This window comes from Thermobia domestica, chromosome 10 (assembly GCF_964235325.1).
Source record: "Thermobia domestica chromosome 10, izTheDome1.hap1.1, whole genome shotgun sequence".
Classification (NCBI taxonomy): domain Eukaryota; kingdom Metazoa; phylum Arthropoda; class Insecta; order Zygentoma; family Lepismatidae; genus Thermobia; species Thermobia domestica.
The window spans coordinates 120,069,479-120,095,918 of NC_137463.1; the positions used below are offsets into that span (position 1 = coordinate 120,069,479).

The window sequence follows — 26,440 nt, forward strand, 5'->3', positions numbered from 1 at the left end:
GAGAAGTGGGCTGGAAATATGAATATCAGAGTTAAACAAAGCTTTCGTAATGATATTCACTAGGGTCTAATCAAAACAACACGAACTTGCACAGAAACAAACCTCATGTAATCTTTCCATTTTCCTTTATCTCCCTCTTTCTCTTGTGATCCTCCGCCGCGGCTATATGATTAGTGTATGTGTCTACTATGTTGGAAGTCCAGTTCAATTCCTTGTTAGGGCTCATGTGGTTTGCATTTCATGTTAACCTGTAGGTACACTTCTTATGTAGCTTCGATGCTGAATGAAACACTAAACGCTAATCCTACTTACCTAAACTCTTTTGTAATAGAAAGTAGTGAGAAAAAGCGGATTTTCGCGCATGATCGATATACATGAACAATAGCTACGAATACGGTAGGATGAAAAAGAAAATGATAAATTCACTTTATCGTTGGAGTTAGGACCCGATTAAATAAATAAATAATCAAATATAAAGGAAATAAAAATATTATGCTTGAGCAGAAGGTATGCTCTAATAACTAGATTAGAGCCCTGGTTGTTTCTTATGGATGAGTTAAGTAATTTCGTCACTTCCGCTATCAACCTAAGTGCAAGGGTGTAAAACTAACATTTTCCGTTCCAAAAAATACGTCATAGGCCGGTGTATGTTTCATTTTACTTTCATGTAAGTAAGTTTCTCTTCTTTACTTGTCTTTGATTTATTTGCTCTTTCAAGTTCCCCCTTTCAGAAACTTAAACAAAAATTGAAACACTTTTTTTTTTCATTGTAGTATTCATAAGTCAATGGAAAACATAACATTGTAAGTTCCATATGCAGCTCATGAATTTGGAAACCATCGGAAACAAATTAACAACGTGGCGGAAATACGTCATTCTTAACCTGTCCATTGATGGAATATTTCTATCATTTTGGCGGTACCATAATTCTATTGAAAACAGAATTTCCAAAAGAACCAATCTATAATGATAATCTTTGAAGCAAATAATAATTTTGAAGCTATATACGTAGGCTACAGGATGGAGTATTTATCTTGGTACGCCCTTGTAACTTTCAAACTAATAGACAGACAACGTTGATATTTTAAAACATCCAAATATCAACAGTGGAACATTTTTTGACATACTCTGTGATACGTACCACTAGGTTAATAGTACTGCCAATTCAACATAACGTTATTTTTTTTTTTTCAAATAGCACTACATTAGATTATTGCATATTTTAAATCTATAACTTAAACAAAATATATACCCAATTTGTTACTCAATGTTGTAAACTACGGACCCTACAGTATCACAAACATTCAAATTTTGGTGGTCTCAATTGGAGTTACAACGTAAGTGAGACGGACCGTGTAATGCACATTTTAAAGTACTTTAGTGCCTAATAATATTATCATGATAAGACAGATTTCGAATGAATAGGGACAAAAATACAAGGGATTCGAAATATGACTTTTCGAAAAATTGCTTAGATAAGTACTTCATCCAATTGCAGAGGTGGCTTTTAATACATATGAAGATCATAATGTCATTTATAGCAACATGAAGCCTGAAACTATTATGGGTATACGATGGATAATGGTAAAGTTTGCTACACTGCTTAAAATTATGTAATTCCGATAACTTCCTGTAATTAGACTTACCAGGAAATATTGCTGTAATGTCACAGAAGCTAAGTAAATAAAAAAAAATAGAAAGCTCCGACAAAAACGCCATTTTAAGCAATATCAAATTTTACCATTTTTTCCATATCTCCGGAATGGTTTGAGATATCAAATTGCTGTAAATGGCATTATGACCTTTATGTGTATTGAAAACCATTTTCGTATAACAGGCTAGGGCGCAAGCTGTGGCACAATTGACAGCAGACTTTAACAGTGGACAAAACACTTGTATACATGATCACACGATTCACAGTTAGATATGCGCCTCCGCAGCCGAAGTCTCACACGTATACCAATTACATCCACACAGCATAGTCGTTGACTGCAATGGACAGGTGCCAGTCGTCGTTGGACCGCAAAACAATGGCAAAATGGACGAGTCAGGATCCATCGTCCTCCAGGGGAACATCTCGATAGATGCACAATATGATGACGACAGGCGGGTGCCGGAGAAGGGCACAATGACGGTTCCTGGCTATCAACAAGGGTCATTGCTGATCAGGTACATTCATTCATGTCGGCTATATTTCCAACTAGGAATGGCATCTTTCAGCAGGATAACGCTTCTTGTTGCAAGGCCAATGTTGTGCTGCAAAGGTTAGAGGACGGAGGTGGTGAGTTTCAGTTGCTTAAATGGCTCACGAACTCATTTCAATCTTAGCACAATTGAACACATTTTGGATGTCATTTAATGCCAGATCCGAGCTCATCGATCCCCTTCGCAGAAAATACATGAATTAAGTACTTTGTGTGTGCAGAAGTGGTGCGCCATGTCTCCAGCAACCTACCAATGTTTTATTGCGTCCAAGCCAGACCGCATTGTTACTGCTCTGCAAGGCAAAGGTGGAGGTGGAGATGGAGACATTAGGTAGGTAGCCATAATGTTCTGATTGGTCAGTGTATAATTGCTATATAAAAAGAGTATAATACATTATTTACTAGAAAAGAAATCCAGCAGAAACTTTTGTTAAATAAACTTCCAATGAATCAACAGTAAATCAGGAAATTGTGATATTGTTGAAATTCAATTTGAACAAAAATAGGTTAAGTACCTATGCAAAAATAGGTTTGTTTCTGCCAGTGGCGTATTTACGATTTTGTTTCGGGGGGCTTTGCCTGAAAATGTGAAAATTCTGCAAGATATTTCATATATTTTACTATAGTAAGTAAGATTTCGGGGAGGGCTTAAGCCCGGAAGACCCCCTCCTAAATACGCCACTGGTTTCTGTGTTTGTTTTATTTTTAAAGTAAATTGTAAATTAGTCATGTCACTTCATAAAAGTATTGTTATACAGTATAAAAGACGTTGTGAAACTCTGTAATCAGTTTTCATTTTATATAAACACAAGGAGGGGCACTGTTTTAGTTATCGTAACCCCTTATTCACGAATCCTAAAATCGTCGACGTCTGTAAGGAATGAAACCCCAGGTCAAGCAAGAAAGGGGAGTTAACTACGCAGATTGAATGGAACGAACGAAGATTGGCAGGGTTCGATTACTCATGAATTCGCGTGTAATGTAACTACAAAACCGTCGATCACATCTTGTTTGCCTGTCACCGCACTCTTGCCTTCTAGCTCCGTCTTACGGAAAGCCTGAGAAGCAAAGTGTGACGTCATGGATCATCGAGTTGGAAATGACTGCTTTAGAGTTACATCAGGATGATGAAGTCCTTCACGGTGATAGTAGAGTGACCACCGCCAGGTAATAATTCGGCATACTCCATAAAAGTTACGTATTCCATATACAAAATAGAGCGAGCTAGAAATCTTTCTTATACGATACCTAAGTAAATTTATGTTAAGCAGCAGCAGGCGTTGCAACCCACTTTACTCTTAAGTCTATCTCTTTAATCCAATTCCCTAAATACTAGTTTGTAATATAACTTTTTGAACTAACTACAATTACATAAGAGAAGGGAATAATCAGTTATTTCATAGAATCTTTCTTTTGTTTACTTAGGTAAAAATAAAGCGTCCAGATATTACTTTAGCTTATTTGCTTACAAGCATGAGAAAAAAACAGGTTCTTGCATTTGGTTAGGGACAGAATAGAGAAGCCAATTTAAATTGTTAGTATTTCCGGCCCATTGTTTCAGCAAAAGAAGGTGACAGAGGTTTCTTTTCCTTTCTTAATTTGACTTGACAATTATTCCTTCTTTCGCTGAAGGAGAGATGAATTTATTCATATTTTATTTCCAGAAATTAAAATACAGTTAGTCACAAATAGCATTTTATTTACTATGCTAATCTAGCTGCTCTGGTATTTGTTTCTTTCTTCCTCTTCTTTCATGATAGTTTCAGATGATTTTATCGTCTGTAGGCGGGTACGCCTTATTTTCATTTGACAGAATTGCATAGCCCTATTCGTTTATAGTCAATCTCCTATTTCCACATATTGTTAAAATTACATTAAATCGTTCTAATTATTCAATGCATTCCAAGTACTTTCGTTAGCTCATTAAGAAAAACAGTATTTCATAATGGCGTTTATGTACTGAAAAATTATTGTTATATTTGGTGAACTCAAGTTAGCTCCAAAAACTTCTCTCTCTTTTCCCCTTATCTCCGTGCTCTGGCTACTTCATTTCTTCTTCTTCTTTAGTAGCTTAGTGACGCGTTTCAATACGTTAGTAAATGGCTATAATCAGCTTTCAGAGTGCTCACACAAAACAAAGTTATACCGGGTGTAAAAAAAATCTGGGGTCATAGGACACCTACGTTATAAGTAAAGATGGGGGAAAATGAGAAGAGGGGGAAATTGTTGCAAATAAATAGTTTCCAATCTAAAATGATGGGATTTTTTTCAATCATATCAGAAGTTTGGGGTTCACATTGTTGTGACGCCCTATGTTACATGAAAAAAAAATGACATTTCCAGTTTAACAAGCCCGAGAAAAACCCTCGGACGCAATATTGTCCACCACAAACTCACATCCAAAGCACTGCCTAAGGTGAGGCACGAACAACCAAGGAATGTCAACATTTGACAGTTAGGGAGGACAATGCAAACCATGTGAGCAAAAACATATTTACAGATGTCTTTCAGAATGCTAGAGGGCTGCGTAGCAAGCTTTCAGGCTTTTATAGAAACGATTTACCCAATAATTACAGTTTAACAGCCGTAGTTGAAAGCTGGTTAAAACTGAGTATTAAAGATAGTGAGGTGTTAGACTCTATGTACCACATGAACAGACGTGATCGTGACACATCAGTGGGTAGAAAATATGGAGGTGGTGTGTTTATTGGAATACAAAATAAAATATCTTCAGTTCCGTTTGATTTACCGGACTTGTCAATACAATATGTTCTCACTAAAACTGTGATTAACAATAACATGTCACTTTTTTATATATATATATATGTATAGCATATTCTCCCCTCTCTTCGAAATAAACCACCTATGAATATTTCTTTGATACTTTCTGTACAGTCTGTCCAGTGGGGTCACGCATACTCCTTATAGCTGATTTTAATTTACCGTAAATTACTAATTCTAGCTATGATCTCAGTAAAAGTTCACAGAAATGTCATACCCTCCAGAACTTCATGTGCTACTATAATCTTACAAGTAGAAACAATGTCGTTAATGCCAACAACAGAACATTAGATTTAGTTCTCACCAATATTGAAAACTTGTACGTACACAGTGAAACCCAAACTCTAGTACCAGCTGATGGACATCATCCCCAACTTCTCATTGAAATATTATATAACAAAAGCAAGAAAGTAGAAAAAGCAAACCCATTTATATTCGAAATTATGGCAATGCAACTTCAAAATTATGTAAGAGGAAGTATCGAACATCAGATGGGATGGGCTTAATCAATGCCGTGGAAATCAGGCACTGGACTATTTTTTAGAAAAGTTTAGAGGAGATATTTAAAAAAAAAAAAAAACTGTACCTTACAAAAGGATCTGCGCCAGCACTAACTTTCCCTGCTGGTTCACGAAAAAATAATTAAAGTACTTAAAAGTAAATCACGCCATCACAAGAACTGGAGACGCGGTGTAGGAAATGCACACTATCATCGAAAACAATTTGAAAATTTACGTAGAGAATCAAAAAAAGCTTATTGACGCAGCCTACAATAACTACATTAAAGAAACCGAAATTGACCGGAATTGATCTTGACAAAAAAGAAATTCTGGTCTTTTATACACCATAAAAATAGGAAAGAGACAAACAACACTCTCACATATAATAATGAAACATTAACTAGCAATAAGGAAATTTGCCAATGCATTCGCCCAACACTTTCTTTCTACTTTAAATCTCACCCCGCCTCGTACTGATTGTGCTCTTCTTAAAGGACACGAAATGAATGAATTTCTTGACTCATTTGTACTATTTGACATTTCTGTCTCTGCGAATGCTATAAAAAAAGTTGATCATGCTATGAAAAAGCCCAAACCCAAAAAAGCTTGTGCTCCTGATGGAATTAAGGGATGCATGCATTTACTTGCTATCCCCCTAGCACGTGTCTGCAACTTGTTTTTGGCAAAAGGTGAATTCCCGGCGAAGTGGAAAACCACCGCTGTTTGCCCTGTTCCGAAGTGTAATGAAACAGACAAAATTTAAAACACAGACCAATAGCCATACTAAGCGCACCAGCAAAGATTTTTGAAAGTATTGTTTATCAACGACTATTATCGCACGTACTGCCCATAATCTCCTCTAATCAGCATGGATTTTTACCTGGCAGATCCACTGTTACAAACCTAACTCTTCTTCCTGACTTTATAGCCACATGTTTTGAAGACAAAAAGAAGGTTGATGTTACACCACAGACATTAGTAAAGCTTTCGATCGGGTTAACCATGATGTCCTCTTAAGCAAACTGAAATGTTTAAACCTTTCAGATTCGGAGCTTGATTTATTTTCTTCCTATCTTAAAGATCGTCGCCAAAGGATATCGTACCAAGGTAAACAGACTGACGATTACTCAGTGCTCTCAGGGGTCCCTCAAGGCTCAAACCTTGTCCACTTTTATTTTAAATTTTAATTAATGATATTCCTCACACCTCTAAAATTTAACTATTGCATTGGTAACTTCAATATTAAAAGGATCGAAGAGTTCAAAGACCTCGGGGTCACCTTTGACAAAAAATTAACATTTTTCAACCACATTAAAAAATTGTAAGCGAAGCTTATAGAAATCTGGGGTATACGATAAGAACTGGAAGGGATTTCAAGAAACAAAACACATTAAAAACGATATATAACGCAATCGTTAAATCGAAACTAAAATACGCTGTCGAAATATGGAACCTTGCAAGTAAAAAAATTAGCCGCAAAATAGAAATGATACAATCAAAATTCGCTAGGTACTTGGTTTTCAAGGAAACAGGCATATATCCTAAATTTGAAACATATCAATGTTAAGTTAAACAACTGAACATTGTATCCCTCGACAGCAGAAGAAAAGTTATGTTACTCTGCCTTCTATATAAAATTTTAAATAACAAAATCCAAGTGTCGCAATTACTTGGACTTCTGAAATGTAAAGTTCCCAACGTTGAAAGACGTCTAAATGGTGGCTTATTTCACTGTAGAACAGTAAAAGCAAATATAATGAAAAGCTTACCTATTCGGTGCATGTGTGACTTCTACAACAAACTTTGTGTGGTTGATCCAAGTATTGATATATTCAGAATGTCCTTCATTAAATTTTAAAAAAGTGCCAGAATCGATTATTAACCACTCATTAAAATTATCACTTGTCTGTTTATTCTACTGTTGTTACGTTTACCTGTTTCTGTGCATACTGTAAGTGGGTATCTTTACCTATAGTATTTATTTCTCTAAATAAGTAAATAAATAAATAAATTCTCTAGAACTGAACTTCGAGGAATTATAAATACACACTAGCTGAACCCTGCTCTCTACACAGCGCATCATTCACATATCAGCATGAATCTCCTTGTTATTCCTCACTACATTTGCACATGTCCCTTTACAGACGCAAGTGAAAGACGTCTTGATAAAAATCGGCAAGGGGTACTATAATGAGGAGATTTTGAACACAGCTCTGTATTTCAATTTGGAATTTTTACCTACCTCTTCATTCATTTGCTGTGTTCTTCCCTTAGAAGTATTTAATTTTTATTAAATTATTTATTTATTTATTCTCGTTGAGAAAAATTCGTGTTCACAGAAAGAAATTCTTTTTTCACTACCGTGGTGGCACACGCCAACACCGCGTTTTATCGGATTTCTGCCGTTCCTTCCCATATACTTTGCTGTTGCTATAGTGTGCACGAAGTCCCACGAAATTTTAACCTGTCTGCTACGATTATGTACCGGACCGGAGAGATGCAATAAACCTATCTTTTCTTTCGGGGGTTGTGAGAAAAAACATGGATGAATTTTTATGTATATTCCGTGTCACTCCGGTTAAATATTTTTTTTTTATTTCTATACATAGTGGTTTGCCATGGTTTGGGTTGAAATTTCACTCCTGTAGTTAGAACATTTTTGTTAAAAACGTGACTTGGAATAACACCAATTTCAAACGTGAGCGAAAAGTAAAAATATTGGAATTTGCTTTATTTCTGTATCAGCCACCTCGTGGCTAAGCCGTTAATATATGCGCTTCTGGCGTTAGGGATCTGAGTTTTATTTTCCGGCGAACAGCCTGGGTGGTTCGCCTCCCGTATTAAGCCAAATTTCAACTTTCTTGCACATATTTATTATTATGGTTATGATTATTATTATTATTATTATTATCCATCTATTAAAATGCTACAATAGAAATTAAAAGCGCCCGAGCTCCAACGTATAACTATGGCTTTCAAATCTTTCATTTACGGTGATGAGTGATTTCACGTTTAACAGAGACAAACATTTTAAGTACGAGTACTTTAAATAAATCAGTTTTGATCTTTTTCATAAAGTTTACGATATAAAATGGTTTTTCAAAGCCTTGGTATTTTAATAAGCCTTCTCTAAAATCAATGCACATGAATTGTGCTTCTATCTTCCGAGTTCTTTTAAACTATATGTTGTGGAAATTTATATGTTTCTGACCAATCCTTTCGACAATGAGATCTCGGAAACTACAGGCTCTAGAAAGATGATGTTTTCATTGATCGATTGGAAATTTTGCGTAGATTGTACACTTCTAATTGAATATTTTAAAAACATGGCCGTTATTTCTTTATTACATTTTTTAGGGTACGCATGGAAGCGTTGAAATAAAAAAAAAACTAAAGCACCATATCCTACGTGTAATACATTCCAACACCACGCTGTTGTATATAGGGGTTGCATATGCCTCAGGCGTTTATTTCTTGGCAAAATAATAATGAAAAAGGGACGATAACCATATCTCCAATTTAACCAGTAAAATAAATCTTTATTTTTGGAGCGATTTGCCTAATGAACACCATACATAACTGCGATTATAATTAATTGCGTCTGTAATGTATTTGCTTATTACATACTGCATGGAAAAAGAAAGAAAACACTGGTCATGCATGAATTAGAAACTCCAACCGGAAGTAGGTTCAACTCTTGCAAACGGTGCGAAATATTGAGGTCCCCTTTATGATACGCCTTGCCATTTTTTTAAATCAAGACTTTTTTCACTTGTGTCTGTAAAGGGACATGTACAGATGTGAGGAATGATGCGCTGTGTAGAGAGCGCAGGTTCAGCTAGTAGATTAGTAAAATTTTACAAGTAGCACGAGTATCCCTGTTAGCAGTGTATGTCACCAGTAGAAGATGCAAATTTAGATGCCTTCTGATAGTTGAGAGGTCATTTTACAAATGCATGGTGACCTAATAAAACCTTCTACATTTTTATCGGCTGTAGTGTTGTCAGTGGGGGACGTCGTTTCTGCTGACTACTGTCCTACCATTTTCAGTTGTTATTATGGTTTGGTCAGGAGCTGATCGCGCGTACACAATTGACATGTTTTTCAAAAGCAGCAGTTTTGTGATTACAATGCAAAGAACTTTTCGTTTAAAGTTTGCTCTTCCATGCAATGAAAATGTTCTTGATCGGAAGACCATCTTGCAGTGGCTAAAGAATTCCCGAACAATTAGGTTCAGCGTTGGAAAGAAAAATCATCTGGCCACTCTAAGAGTGCTCGTACGCCTGAAAGTATTAAAGCTGTGAGACAGTCTGTTTTGGAATCTTCAAAATGTTTTGCAATGAAACGTTCTACGGCTATCGTGCTTAAGACGTCATGTGAGAAACGTCTGTGAAGTTGTCCCGCCCACCTAACGAATTTTTCTTTTTCTTATCTACATCGTTAGTTTACGTTAGTTTTGATAAAATTATCGTTAGTTTCGAAAAATTAAAATTTTTATTCACCAAATAAATGGGCAGGCCAACTTCACGGTTACCCACCCACAAACGAATTTCAAAAATTTTTCATATCACATCGTTAGTTTATCGTTAGTTTACGTTAGTTTTGCGAAAACTATCGTTAGTTTCGCAAAAATAACGATTTTATTCTAGAAATAGTTTCCCGCCAACTGTGAATTAGCCCGCCCATATTGAATTCTCATAAAATTCCAACTCATATCGTTAGTTTATCGTTAGTTTACTTTAGTTTTGCTAAAATTAACATTTGTTTTACAAAAATAACGATTTTGTTCGAGAAATAATGTTTCCCGCCAAATGTAAAGTTAGCCCGCCCATAAAGAATTATCATAAATTTCCATCTCACATCGTTAGTTTATCGTTAGTTTACGTTAGTTTACGTTAGTTTTACTAAAACTATCGTTAATTACGCAAAAATTACGATTTTATACGAGAAATAAATGGGCAGGTAAACTTCACGGTTCCCCGCCCACAAACGAATTTCAAAAGTTTTCCATATCACATCGTTAGTTTATCGTTAGTTTACGTTAATTTTGCTAAAACTATCGTTAGTTTCCCAAAAATTACGATTTTATTCGAGAAATAAATGAGCAAGCCAACTTCACGGTTCCCCGCCCACAAACGAATTTCAAAAGTTTTTCATATCAGATCGTTAGTTTATCGTTAGTTTACGTTAGTTTTGCTAAAACTATCGTTAGTTTCGCAAAAATTACGATTTTATTCTATAAATAAAGTTTCCCGCCAACTGTGAATTAGCCCGCCCATATTGAATACTCATAAAATTCCAACTCATATTGTTAGTTTATCGTTAGTTTACGTTAGTTTTGCTAAAACTATCGTTAGTTTCGCAAAAATTACGATTTTATTCGAGAAATAAATGGGCAGGCCAACTTCACGGTTCCCCGCCCACAAACGAATTTCAAAAATTTTTCATATCACATCGTTAGTTTTTCGTTAGTTTACGTTAGTTTTGCTAAAACTATCGTTAGTTTTGCAAAAATAACGATTTTATTCTAGAAATAAAGTTTCCCTCCAACTGTGAATTAGCCCGCCCATATTGAATTCTCGTAAAATTCCAACTCATATCGTTAGTTTACGTTAGTTTTGCTAAAATTAACGTTTATTTTGCAAAAATAACAATTTTATTCGAGAAATAATGTTTCCCGCCAAATGTAAAGTTTCCCGGAGTTGAAGATACTGAACACATTCCAGTGTACCTGACGGAACATGATAGGCATATGCCTGCTATGTAATTGTGCTGTTAGGGTTTACATTTGGTTTTTTAATTACAAAAAAGTTTTGAAATTCATTTGCGGGTGTGGAACCGTGCAGTTGGGCTGCCCATTTATTTCTCGAATAAAATCGTAATTTTTGCGTAATTAACGATAGTTTTAGTAAAACTAACGTAAACTAACGATAAACTAACGATGTGAGATGGAAATTTATGATAATTCTTTATGGGGGGGCTAACTTTACATTTGGCGGGAAACCTTATTTCTCAAATAAAATCGTTATTTTTGCAAAACTAACGTTAATTTTAGCAAAACTAACGTAAACTAACGATAAACTAACGATATGAGTTGGAATTTTATGAGAATTCAATATGGGCGGGCTATTTCTCAGTTGGCGGGAAACTTTATTTCTAGAATAATTTTTTTGGGGAAACTAACGATAGTTTTCGCAAAACTAACATAAACTAACGATAAACTAACGATGTGATATGAAAAACTTTTGAAATTCATTTGTGGGTGGGGAACCGTGAAGTTGGCCTGCCCATTTATTTGTTGAATAAAAATTTTATTTTTTTCGAAACTTACGATAATTATAGCAAAACTAAGGTAAACTAACGATAAACTAACGATGTAGATAAGAAAAAGAAAAATTCGTTAGGTGGGCGGGACAACTTCACAGACGTATGTGAGAACATAAGATTAATGTTGCAGGCCGAAACTACGGTGTTAGGCAACCAGTAGAGAAGTTACGTATGACGGGTTGACGGACATTACAGGCACAGCTTAAATCTGGATGGCAAAACCCATTGTATGCTTTCAACTTCAAAGGCGTCAAGAGACGCAATGAGGCGTACTCTAGTGGATATATATTTATTACAAAAAATATTTCTACTTGATATCGTGTTACTCTACAAATTTGATACAAACTCACTCCATCTATACATAGTAATTTAGTTCCTTTGTGAGTCTCCTATTCTTCACTTGTGTGAGTAAGGAGACATGCACAGTGGGAAGGAGATTCATGGTCATAACAGAATGATATGCTGAGTAGACAGCACATGTTCGTCTAGTATTATATTTAAATAGTTTCAGGTCAATAATTTCAAACAAGGTTATTTACAAAATACAACATTTTATTCTCTTTGCTACTTGTACGATTCCCGGCGGGAGCTCATGTGGTTCGGATTCCACGTTAATCAGTAGGTCCACGTCTCATATAGCCTCGCTGCTGAAAGGGACGCTAAACTAAAATCAACAACAATTCTTTGCTACTTGTAATTCGGAAAGGAGACGTTTTCCAATCCATCTCTATTATAGCGTACTCCAGTAATTTAATATAAAGTATTGTCTCGCGCAGTTAATATCAGTGCTATAGCCAAAGAAACTTCATGGAGAAAGTTACTAGTAAGCATGTCGTACAGGAGTGTATGTGTATATGAGTATTCTGGCTGAGAAGAATAGGAATTAGGAAACCGTGGTCGACCTCATCGCACTGATTCAACTGGATGTTACGTGGTCAGTTCATCGATTCCTAGTCGCCATTATTCCTGGCTTTCTGGAACTCTTAATTTAGATAGTTTGTCAATTGTCTCATGATGCAAGGTTATCATAGGAAAATTTTAGTGCTCCCATCGGAAATAAAGCCAGTGACCGCATAAACTGAAGTCATGCGCGCTAACAATTCGGATTAGCAGTACTTACTCTTCAATCTTGAACCTCCATTTTATTTGCTAATGCTTTCTATTTACATTTGCAAATTATAAATTTTGATTCATATCCTAACAAGAAAGAGTTCAGAAAAATTAAGAATAACTAATTTGCAGAAATCTTACGTTGAGTTGAGGATACAGGAGCTTCTCGGGAGTAAGTGTGTTCTTTTTTACCGCATGACTATACAATACTTCTTTGTGATAAACTATGAAAAAACGTTCCACTGAACTCATGCAAATAAACTCATTATTGAAAGTAAGTGTTCTTCTGTGTGTTTCACTAAGGACCTACTGAATTCAATTTAATAGAGCTAAAAAAAAAAATAGTATTTAAGCGTATTATATTAAGGGTAATATTAAGAGTAATGAACAATGAATTACATTCTTGGCTTGATCCAATTCATTGTTCAAATTACAAACTATCTAGATTCCATCCTTAACCCACCTCAATATCTTTGACGTTGAAAGAAGAAGTTTTAGATGGGCTGGAACGGGTTTTTGTAGAGTGATGGCCATTGACGTCAACCGGAATAACGGAATTTAAAATAGTATGCTTAGAGAATAAAGGGGAAGAAAAAAGTTCATTTTTGACTGCGGTGCATGGAAAATAACTGAATCATCATCATGACAAACTACATATCAAATTATTTTTAACCATCTGTACTAAAAAGTGTTATTCTCGGAACAAGGAAAACAGCTAAAACATTATCTGTGTCAACGGAAAGATTTGTCTTTGTCGCTGCTAGGTAATAAGCAAATCGTGTAATGACCGGAATAGCTTGGAAGCAATGATGAGTTTGCTCTTTTCCACTTCTTTGAGCACAGGTCAATGAAAGTCTCTATCAAGGCCAAAGTTAAATGGGCCTAGAAACTACACAGAAAACTAAAAGGAATTAATCTAGAATATCAAAACAGCAATGTACCTATTCGACATTGTTTATTGTTAGCACTTTCGTAAATTTGTCACATATTGGAGCAATGAATCTTCGAAAGCACCGTCACGAATATTATTGTCTACCTATGATTTCAATGAGCTTCCTGTGTGCAATATTCAAAAATCTTTGCAGACCTGAGTTCGATTCCTGACGGGAGCTCATTTGGTTCAGATCCCATGTTAAGCAGTAGGTCTAAGTCTCATATAGCCTCGCTGCTAAACTGAAATCAAATCAAATCAGTTAGTATCCCGGTATTGAAAACAGTAATAAGACAAGTTCAACACATTAGTTCAGTGGTTCCCAATTTTGCTTGCCTTGCGCCAATCTTTCTAAACCCTGTATACTTCATACTGCTATTTTTCTGTCTCGTAGGTTGTATTTGCTTTTGTCTTATCTAGTGTTGTGAAGGCCTGGGAAAAAAAACGAAAGTTTCCGGTAAGAAACCAGTTTTTTACAATTTTTCCGAGCTTGGAAAAAACGGAAAATTTAGGACAATTTGAAATTTTCGAATATTTTACTACATTATGCTTTTAAAATGAAAACTATTTTATATTTACTAGTTTACAGTTAAGATCATTGAGTGTGTGTTTCTTATATTGGAATAGGGAAAATTTGTGTCAACAAATATGTGCACCTCTCTTTAAAGTTAGCACCGTGATAGAATTGAGTTATGGCTTCAAAAGATACTGAAATATAATCCTACCTAGATTAATTAATATAGACGCATTTAAAATATCTTAAGCAATCTTCTGAAGTTCTCGCCTTATGGCAAGGAAGTGTTAAAATAACGGAGTCAGAATCATTTTAGTTAATACCGATATGTTACAATCAAATATATATTTTATGGGCATAGGTATCTTCCTCGTTCTGTGTAAAATTTCCGAAAATTTTGAACCCATTACAAAAATATCTTTCTTTCGGCAATATTGGCAAAAACCAGAAAGTATAATTTAAAAACTATTCGCCTGATGCTAATCTTATTTGCTGTAATGTGTCTGCAGCATATATAGAATGTATTTCGCTAGCAGGAAAAAGTAGTTCTAGCAGGTTTTAATTTTACTTTTTAGTTTTCTGATTTCTAGTAAAATCTCTCTGTATTATTTTTATATTTTTCGAACAACTCAGAAAGAGAAATGATGTTATTTACACATACACACATACACCGCACAATTGCATATCTACATTTGAGTAGCGAGAAATATATTAAGGAATTTAACATGTGAAACTTCAGTTCATTATTACTAAAACTTAGCAAAATACTCATTCTTCGTACAGCAAAATACGCATTCATCTTATAACAAATGGTGATCGGGTTCATTATGCAAAGTGTACAGTAAAAAGGGAAAATATGCAGCACGAGCCATTGTTCATTCCTCAACTTGCTAGTCAACATCCTTAGCAAGGAATTTACTGTTTCCATAACAACAATTACAGCCTACTTTAAGTGTTTTGCTAGTTACTGGTTACAGGGAAGATGGCATAGATATGTCGAGTGCAAATAGCAAGGTAAATTATATACATAAGTATTGTTTGTGTTGCAAAAATAATCTTTAAAAAATGAAATCTTTAAGTTTTACGTCCCACGATTATGCCGGTTAGGCTAAAGGAGACGGTGATGATGAGAGATGAGTGAAATGGTGGAATGAAGAAAGTGGGAGGAAACGGGAGAACCCCGAGAAAACCTACGAGCTCGGTGTTTGAAAATAATCTTTATTATATATCTATATTATAAAATTGAAAATGATTATGTGACTCTTAATCTCTAGAAACGACCGACTGATCTCACTCAAATTTCTAACGTATATGTGGTTATGGCCTGGAAGTGTTCTTAGCTATTCACTTTGACGGTAGAACTTTGGGAAGGGGCAGAAGAGACATACAAAAAAATAAATAAAACTTAACTCTTGAACCACCAGACCGATCTCTATCAAATTTTCAACATAGATGAGGTTCGGGACTGGGGTGGATTTTATCATTTCACTTTGACGGTACAACGTAGGACAGAGAGAGGAGGGGAGATATATGAAAATCAATATAGATAAAAATAGAAGTGACTAGGTTTGTGACAATAACTCTTGAACCACCCGACAGATCTCAATCAAATTTTCAACATAGATGAGGTTCGGGATTGGAAAGTTTTTTTTTTTTTTTTTTATAATGTCACCTTGACGACAGAACCTCGGGGAGGGGCAGGGCAGGGGATATATATATATATATATATATATATATATATATAAATGACAGTAACTGTCTTTCTCACTTCATCACACTTCAAACAGCCGACCGATGTCAAACAAATTTTCATCATAGATGAGGTTCAGACCTGAGAAGGTTTTGTCATATAACTTTGACGGTGTAAATTAGGGGAATGAGAGGAAAATGTATAAATGATCGAAAATGAGGAATATTAGAGTCGGATCTATAGTTTTCGGGGTCGTTGAAATGCACAGGGACACTTTTGATGCTGACTAAAACCAAATTCAATAACGCAACTTGGGTGACGGGGAGGAAGAAGATATATAAAATCATCGAAAATGACATATACAGGGTGGTAGGTAACTCCACCGACAAACTTTGGGAGGTGATTCCTTATATGAAATGAAAGAAAAAAGTTCTTATAAACATAGGTCGAAAAACGTCTCATTTCAGAGTTATGAACCGCCGAAAATTCGAAAAATCATGTTTGGAAACGCCCTGCCTTAGAAACTATAGGACCTATAACAAGCGGTTTAAGGAATTACACAGGAACTAGTATGCGAACTGTCTAAATATCCATGTTTTACCATCCTCCGTTATCGGCGAAACGAACGCGTTATTAGTACTTAAAGGATTATCCCTATACCTCAATTTCCTTTTTACAGTTCGTTTCACCGATATCGGAGGATGGTAAAACATGGATATTTAGATAGTTCGCATACTAGTTCCTTTGTAATTCCCTAAACCGCTTGGGATTGGTCCTGTAGTTTCTAAGGCAGAGCGTTTCGAAACGTGAATTTTCGAATTTTATCGGCGGTTCATAACTCTGAAAGGAGACGTTTTTCGTCCCATGTTTATTAGAACTTTTTTCTTTCATTTCATATAAGGAATCACCTCCCAAAGTTTGTCGGTGGAGTTACCTGCCACCCTGTATATTAGTGCTGAATTCTTAGTTTTCGGGGTCGTTGAGGTGAACACTGATATTTTCGATACCGTTTAAATCAAAATTCAGCCATGCTACATGGGAGGAGGAGGGGAGAGAAATATAAAAATCATCGAAAATGACCGATATCTGAAAGTGCTTTAGTAATAGTAAACAGTGACTGACTAATGGAACATTTTAGCCCAGCGAAGTGGGAAATTGATTATAGTATTTTATGAAATACAAACAAATAGTGCGTTAGAAGTGCGTATTTGTAGTGCGAAGTCTACAAATTTTTACTTCAATATACACTTATTTTCTGTATGTTAGACTTCTGTTTTAAGTTAGCTACGTTCAAATAGATCCGAAGTAATCAGAGTCGTCCCTAGCATGTGCGTCAGCATCGGTTAGTGGTCTTGAAAAGCAGGGGTTGTAATGAGAATATCACATGTTTCCTACGGCTGAGTGTTATTCAATTACAATTACAATCACAATTTAGAAAATGCCAGTAAGAAAGTGTTTTCTTTCTCTGTTTTTTAGACTGATTTAGTATCCATTTTACTATTTACTATTGAACGTAGTGAACACTTATTGCTCAAAGTATGTTTAGAACTCATTGCAATCATTGTGGACCCATCGTTATTCGTTTGTGAGTCAACTGTGGTCTGTGTGAGACGCGTTATACCAAGTGACTGTTAGTGTGTTCGGTTCCAGACTGAGTAAAATGAACGAACAAAGGATCAATTTGAAGTTTTGGTTTAAGCTTGGCAAGACACCGAAAGAAACCCATGATATGCTGGTACAGGTTTATGAAGATCAAACAGTGTCCTTGAAGTGTGTTTACGAGTGGTTCGGCCGTTTTCGAGAAGGATGGGACAGTGTTTTTGATATCCCCCGTAGCGAAAGGCCGTCAAGCCCTCGCACAGACGAAAATATTGAAAAGGTGAGGGCATTAATTACAAACGATCGCCGATTAACTGTGGGAATGATTGCTGAGGATTTGAACATTAGCCGTGAATCTGCAAGACTTATCCTCACCAACGACATAAGGAAAAAGAAAACGTCTTGTCGACTCGTGGCACATTACTTGACTGGTGACCAGAAGCACACACGTGTTCTTACCTCACAGGACTTTATTGCTATGGCGGATGAAAAATCCAAATTTCTTGAACTGCATTGTTGCTGGGGACGAATCCTGGTGTATCAGGTACGATCCGGAAACAAAACGCCAAAGCATGGAATTGTGTTCTCCTACATCACCTCGTCAGAAAGAGGTCAAAGCAGAAAAATCACGCATCAAAACGATACTAATCACTTTTTTTTGACAGTAATGGCATAATCCACAAGGAGTTTCTACCTGAGGGAACAACATTTAATGCTGCTACGTACGTTGAAATTTTGAGAAGTTTCAAGAAACGTGTACAAAGGATACGATTCCAGTGCTCAGAACAAGGTTTATGCTTTCTGGTTCACGACAATGCTAACCCTCACACAGCTAATATCATCAGACAATTCCTGGTCCAAAACGGGGTGGTGCAAATTGACATCCACTATGCTTGCCAGATCTGAATCCTCCCGATTTCTTCCTCTTCCCACGCCTCAAACTTGCGTTGAAAAGAAAGAGATTTGACGATATTCCAGACAGAAAAACAAATCGTGACGAAGCTCCTGAGCACCATCCCGAAAGAAGACTTCTCAAAAAGTTTCCAGGTTTTGTACAGCCGTGCCCAGCGATACATAGCTGCGGGAGGGGCTACTTCGAAGGACAGCAAAGTAAGTTTCATTCATATTGTGTCTACTATCTATTCACGGAGTCATTCACCGAACTTTATTGTCAGAGGTTGTATTATTTATTCAAACACTATTATAAAACTTCAAAAACATTTTCGGTTGTGAAAATAGGTGAAAGAGTATTATCTAACTCAATTCAGCATCCGTGCCTATTTAAATATATCTAGATTGATACCAATATATAGTTATGTTAGTAATAATATGTTAGTAAACATAGTTTTCCTTTAGTTAATATTACTCTGTATGAATATAAATGCACGTCACTATATTTTTATGTATCCAAATATGCTCCGTATGTATCCAATCATTCTTTGTTATTCTCGAGCGTTTTAAATTCGAATAATTAATTGTTACAGAAATTTTTCAAATAATTATCTCAATACCGAATGTGCGAATAATTCGAGGAAAAAAATGTTTCATTGAATAATATTAACAACGCTGCTTCATATCAAGACACGTAAATGTTGAAGTATACTCTGACTAATTGAATCATAGATTACATTTTAGAGCATTAGTCATGGAAACAAATATGCAAAAGATGATTTTTCACGAATTTTTCACTTATTTATTTATTTATTTTTGAACATCCAGCATTTGAGATTTTACAATTACTGTTTAGCGGATTTATCTTATAATCTTTTTTGGTTACTTCATCTGACAAAAAGGACAACTTTCTAGCAACTGGAAATTGTTCGCGCATTAGGGGGCGGACATTCCAAGGACTACCTAACATGTTTCTGAAGGAGCAATGTAATGGATGAGACCAAGTCTGATTGTTTCCTCCTAGGCAAGGTGGCTTTTGAGGAAAATACATACATCAACAAGCTTCAAATTCTGGCTGCTTCAAATATCAACATAAAAGAAGTAAATTTACTTAGTAGATCATTAGCAGTCAAATTCTTGTAATTAATGAATTAGTATTAGTAATTGTATCATCATTGATTATGTTTACGATTTGTTAATTCCTTGAAGGAAGTTCAAGGATTTTTTTTAAAAAAGAGAGAAATTTGACCTTGGGAAAGAAATAATGAATAACTACGCATTTATCTAAGTCTTCATTATGTGATACTAATTTCACCTTTAAGAGTTTAAAAATGTGTTGCTTGTTCATTGTTCATTATGATTAGCCTGTGTACTTTGACAATGAGGCTTAAAGGGATAGAATAAAACTAAGTATTTTTGTTTACAAACATGCAGAATGAAATCATTCTTTAGTTTTGTCACTTACACAACACACGGAAACAATGTTATGAAGGTAGGAAACTAAAGGTGAAAATCGGGATGTTAATCGCAGTGTTGACTGTTGACTGGAAACAGGGAAGAAAAACTGAAGTTCCGATGTATGAATAATAGAGCGTTTTCCTCTATTGATAACCGTTCTAAGTTTGATCCCATGCAAACTTTTGGAGAAGAATGGATTCTTCCCTTTATTTCACTTTATTCCTTCATCATATTCATCCTTCATTCATGATCCATCTCCTTCAGCATAATATAAAGGAGACTCTCAAAATTTAACTTTATTTCATTAACGAACAACAGTCAGGAAACCTGTTATCCTAGCTTTTGCGAAACAATAAAAAATGACCAATTTAGGTAACTTTATGTCTTAGTTCGAACATCGTACATCGGTAAATTCGAACCTTCTAAGTAGTACTGTTGACAGTTTGTCTAACTTTTCTCTGATTGGCTGAGAAACATCACATGACGTGTTCACGTGGTAAGACTTCATAGGAGTCAATGCAGTTTTAATTTTAGGAGAGGTACATAGGACCACCCCCTCACATTTCCTGTGTAAAGTTGGAATATTAAATGTTCTACCAGAAGGTTTATGAAAATTCAAATTTTGTTTCCAATGAGTGGAAGAATTTTCAAATTTAAAATTTCAACCAAAAGTTTTACAAACAAAATTGCAAACTAAAAGTATTTAAACTAAAAATTTTCAAACCAAACTTTTCAAATTAAAAATTATCAAATAAAAATTTTTAAAATAAAAGGTTTTGATCTAAACATTTTCAAACCAAAACTGCCAAACAAGAAATTTCAAACTAAAAATTCCTAAAAAGATGTTTGATATAAATTCTAAAAATCAAACAGATCAAAAAAATTTTGAAATCTTTTTTTAAATTTCAAACAAAGATTTGAAAGTGATCACTCAATTAAATTGCATCAAGAATAATATTTCCACTGATCCCCAATCAGGTTGCACCAAGAATAATTCCTTGTTTCAAATTCTATCTGATTTTCAACTATTTGATCAACAAATAGATGGTTTTTAATTCTTCTAGTATATCTATAATCTAAGGTGTGTCATGACTACAAATCCTAAGGTTAAAAGTGTTCCAATTAGATTGTATCAATGACATTAGTCTGCTTAAAAATTCAATTTTGTAGTGAGTGCAAGAAAACGAAAATTTTCAAACTAAAAATTTAGGAAAAAAATTAAATTCAAAATTCTCTAATTTCAATCAAAAGATTTAATCAAAATTCGTTCAAACAATTTTTTTAAAGTTTCAAATTCAAGATTTTGCGACAAAAATTTTCAACTTAAAACTTTTCAAACTTAAAACCATCAACCAAACCATGAATATTCAGTAACAACATTTTAAAATCACACTACATTTGAAACAAAATTTTAGTATTCATCATACACACGCAATGAAAACTTCATTTACATAGTATTAGTGAGTGTGGTAAGATGTATTGTATGAAACTATTGTTGTCTAATCTCTCAAGTATGATAAATATGAAATTTCATAAGATATATTGGTACCAAAATGGCAAACTTTATACCCAACGATGCCGGTTTCAGTACAATTTCACGAAGGACTTTTGCAGATGAAAGATTTTTCAACTACGAGATGGACCACATTTGACTATTATTGATGATTAAATGCGAGAGGCGAATAGGGATATAATTGATTTGTTCATTGAAGGATTTCATCATTGCAACATTAGTGTGGTTTTTATAACACAAAATGTAATTCATCAAAGCAAAGCAAATAAAAATATCAGTTTAAAATTGTTCGTTTTCAATGTTGCTTAAAAATTCACGTGATAAATGACAAACATTATCAAATCATGCCTGAACATCTGCTGTTTCTACAGGAAAGTTATGTGGACGCAACGAAAAATCCATATTACTATTTGTTGATGGTTCTTAAACAAGTTACGCCCGATGAAACGCGGTTTCTACAAATACTCTCCCCGACGATTAAATTGTTACGTCTATATACCCATAAAACATGTTTAAATGATTGTGTATGTTAAAATGAAGACGTGCAAAAAGGGCAATATACACCTGATGTAGGATGATGATGGACATGTACGTCTATTGTGACATCATTGAATCTGTCATTGTTAGAGACATTGCTACGAAGTGTCAGCATGAATTCTATATAGCATACATTTGGAAGTCTTGCAATACAAATATTCAATCCTGCATATTATGTTTCAGGGAAAAGAATGAATCGCAAGTAAAGAAAAATCGATATAAGGAACAGCACAGGTCATCGTATGCAATTCACCTTTCGAACTGTGGGTCCAAAACTACATTTCCATCGTCGTCGTCATGACCGATCCGTACTTGCAATACTATCAAAAACAAGTGTTTTCTGCCATAGGAAACTCTACGTGTTAAGTCCCTATCAAACGGAACATGGAATTGATAGTTTCCTTGGTTATTTATTTCGTTCAGTGTTACCACTAGTGAGGCAAGAATTTAAAACTGTAGGAAAATAATTACTGAAATCAAGTGCTAATATGATTAACGTGTTGTAGTGTCGAATCAACAGCTGGAAAAATCGTTTCATCAGCGTATGCAAGGAGCAAAATTATATTTACAAGAAAAGGCTAAAAATAAGTTGGAAATCAAGCTAAGAAGTGGATAAGAGAGAAGACTCTTCTCACTTTGAGATTGACCTGCCAACCATCAACAACAGCACCAATCCTATTAAAAGATGTAAATTTTCACCCAAAAAAAAAAAAAATGATCCATTATTATCACCAGACATTTGCGATTAATTCAACAATCGCCTTCCTGCATCATCGACCATGTGAATGTATAAAAAGTGAATTTGACATTTTTCCAAAGTTATCCGCCCAAACAAGTGTTCTGAACAATCGTATTGTTGGTTACAAACCAATTAGTTCAATAGCTAAAAATTCACCAATAGAATTTGTGGTGAGTGGTAGCAGTGATGAATATACTGACTTGCAACAAACATTATTGTACATCCAAGCACAAATTGTAAAACCAGATGGTTTCTCATTCAAACTGATAAATCAATTACCTGTAAATTATTTTATAAATCCAATGTTTAGTCAAGTGCAAATCTACCTGAACAACAAACTGATTTCGTTTCCGTCACATAGTCATCCTTATCGCTCTAATCTTTGGCATAGTTTATATTAATAACGTGAGTTGTTCTTAAACCTTTCGTTCGCAATTTTGTTTCTTCTCCACACCAAACTACAGATATGATAAATTTAATTGTCATATATTGCATTTCGTCATAAAAAAAATAGCAATCATACTTGAAAGTAAAATATACTTTTAAAACAGTTTTGCATTTATGCAGGGCTACAAACAAGTGAGGAGTGCCATGTAGTAACAAATATATTTGAAAATAATTTCCAATTAAACTAGCTGTGACTACATTACTTCAAAATTGAAGTTGTGGAATGCACAGTATGAGCGTAGCTCAAAAAAAGTAATCAATAAGAATAAGAATGGTCTTGATTCGAAGCTCGGACCATTCACGTAGGAGTAACTTACATTAACCATTCACCCAACAATGACGCACAGGGTTTGGCACTACTTTATCATATGGTTCTATCAAATGTAACTTAATTAACACAATAGTAACAAATTTTACTGCTTTAAAAAGTGTCCTGAACAAGGGGAAGTTCATTATGCACATTGTAACTAAGTTACAAGAGGTTTACGTCCTATCTGAACGGCGCATCCACTGAGTCAACTTTTTGAATATCTCATTAAGTTAGCTTTCAACGTAGCTAAAGGAAACGTAATTGAACGAGTACCTAGAGTTCTCCGTAGCAGAATGCATAAAGTCATAATTCGATAACTACAAGGTTCGTGGTTCGGAACCCGTCTCGGAAGCTGCAAATATTTTAAATTCTTAATTTCTCAGTTCTCAAGAACTTTCTCTCCCTTCGTGATCATCTGATGCTCTAAAAAGAGTTCTCCACCTTAATACGACAACTGCCTAATGTGATACTCGCAGTTCGAAACCTTCCCTCCTTCTCCTTCACAAAATCACAATTTTCGTCATAATACGAATGCTGTCTGATCATTTTTTCCTCAATTCTAAATCTGTGGATAAAAATCATCTCTCTCTGTCTCCATACTTAAATCTTTCTCTCTCAATGTCGCCCAGGAACTCATATGGCTTGAGATCAAACCTTCGACTCTTGAAACCAAATGTAAGCTCTCTAACAATGTGCTATCGTAACTCCATAGGTTTGTTGCTAAAAGCAGTGTCTTTTAGATTTTATTCGGGGAGGGGGCGGAGATTCCCGGCCGACATAAGATTTTAACTTTTTATTAGTGTATTACTATACATTTGATCAAACAATACGTATTTATGAAGCTCAAGGGAGGGTGAATTACACCCTCCTGTCCTGCCCAAATGACGCCCCAGAAACATTTGCTTGAAATTACTGAAAATAAATGAAATGAATCATTGAATAACACTCATTTCTGTCAGTAAATATTTTAGAGCTCTGTACGTACATTACAAACTTTAGGAAGCACAAAACCTTTTGCCGTTATTGGCACTTTCCATAGATTTCTTAGGGAGTATCTTACTAGCTTGCAGTCTTTAAAGAAAGGAAAGAATGAAACTAAAGGTATTTATAAAGTTCTGGGAACATTGTGCGACTTTTTTTTTTAATTTAGGCTCTTAAAAATATTTCAGAACAAACGAATGGAAAAGACTGTTTTAAAGCTATAACGTTACAAACTTGATTCTTGTTTCTTTTTCAGCTGAATGGAAATAGTCTACTACGTCACACACACTGCTTTTGATAAGGAGAGGTGGAGGAGGGGGAGGAGTTGGATTGAATACTAAAAGCAACTAATCGATTGAGACATGTATTTTTGGATGCATAAGAAAACGGGACGAGAGTTTGTTATTAATTTTGAATTAGAATTTGTGTAACGATTTCTATGCCGCGAACTGTATCTCTTGTCAATGGCAGTAGATTGCTGCAATATACATACTGTACCTTCCACGTAAATTTATATTTATCTATGAGAATTTTTATAAGTTCTGTTTTAATCATCATCAATCATATAGACTTTCTATAATAAAATCATGTTTTCGTTCTCTTTACAGAACTCTCAGTACGAACCTTTGCAAATAAGTACTATGCTACATGACATGAAAACAAATCGTCACAATCAAGAAGGAGAGGTCCAAGCAAGAAACATGAATCACCGATATGCAAGGTTTTGTTGTCTTCAAGTGAAGAGGTGTATCGGAATCGATTTTTTCTGCAGATTACGAAAATGACCTTCAAAATTGTATATCACGTCAGGTTTCTTCACAAATCACCAAAAGGTCAAAATTTGAAAAAGAAAAAAAAACATTTTTTAACCTGTAGACGCCTGCCAGGGAATTTATATCTTGACGTTGTCATCCCTGGTGCCTCTCCTTATCGTTGCAAAGACAGGAACGACCCCTTGTTGGAAAGCTAATAGTACAAGCAATGCAACGAGCTATATTTGCTACTTCTGAGCTCCCATTCGTAGAAGAAGAAGAAGAAGTTCGAAATATTTGTAAAAAAAATCATTTTTTGAATTTACGGCCATGCTGGCAACACTGTTAGTTATTCTACGTTGGTAGAAATATTAATACGAGTTTCTTACATAGTCATATCAACCATATAGAAAAATGAAAGCCGTAGCTACAATAGGAAGTGAGGGGAAAAAATCAAAGTACAACCACCGTTTATAATTTTTTTTTGGTTCGTAAACATTCACGTTGTTACCCCTAGCGCCTCCTAATTGTCACAGAGACATGATCGACACCTTGTTGGAAAGGTAATAGTACAGGAAATCCAACGAGGTATGTTTGGTACCCCTGAGCTCCCATTTGTAGAAGAAGAAGAAATTCGAAATATTCTTTTTTAAAATATGAATTTCCGGTCCGCCGACAACACTGTTAGTAATCCCAGGTTAGTCAAAAAAAAATACAATTGCCTTACATAGTAATGCCAACCATATAGAAAATGAAAGCCATAGCTACAATAGAAAGGGAGAAACAAAACGAAGTGCAACACCTGTACAAAATTTATAATTTGGTTTGTATGCATTCACATTGGCAACCCTGGAGTCTCCCCCACTCCTAACTGTCACAGAGATATGAATGGCATCTTGGTTGGAAAGTTCATGAAACAGGAAATGCAACGAGGTATGCTTCGCACCCATAGTCTAATAATCAAAGAAGAACGGTAAGAAGAAAGAGAAAAAAGAAGATAAACTTAAATACTTAGTTTAAAACATACATACCTTATATTCGTCACCGAGCTTCCCTTGAAACTTCCTCTTTTTCGATTTTCGTTGGTGTTCTTCCGTCCAGTCTATTTTAACATCCAGCAATAGTCCGCAATCATATAGACAGTCCACCTTCCTTG

General features: G+C 35.1%; 1 protein-coding gene across 1 annotated transcript; it reads left to right on the forward strand.

The window, feature by feature from the left end:
* Positions 1–17,717: 17,717 nt before the first annotated feature.
* LOC145661592 (protein GVQW3-like) lies at positions 17,718–18,332 on the forward strand. Its single transcript, XM_081726910.1, has one exon. The coding sequence runs from the start codon at positions 17,718–17,720 to the stop codon at positions 18,330–18,332; it is 615 nt and encodes a 204-aa protein (XP_081583036.1).
* The last annotated feature ends 8,108 nt before the right edge of the window (positions 18,333–26,440 follow it).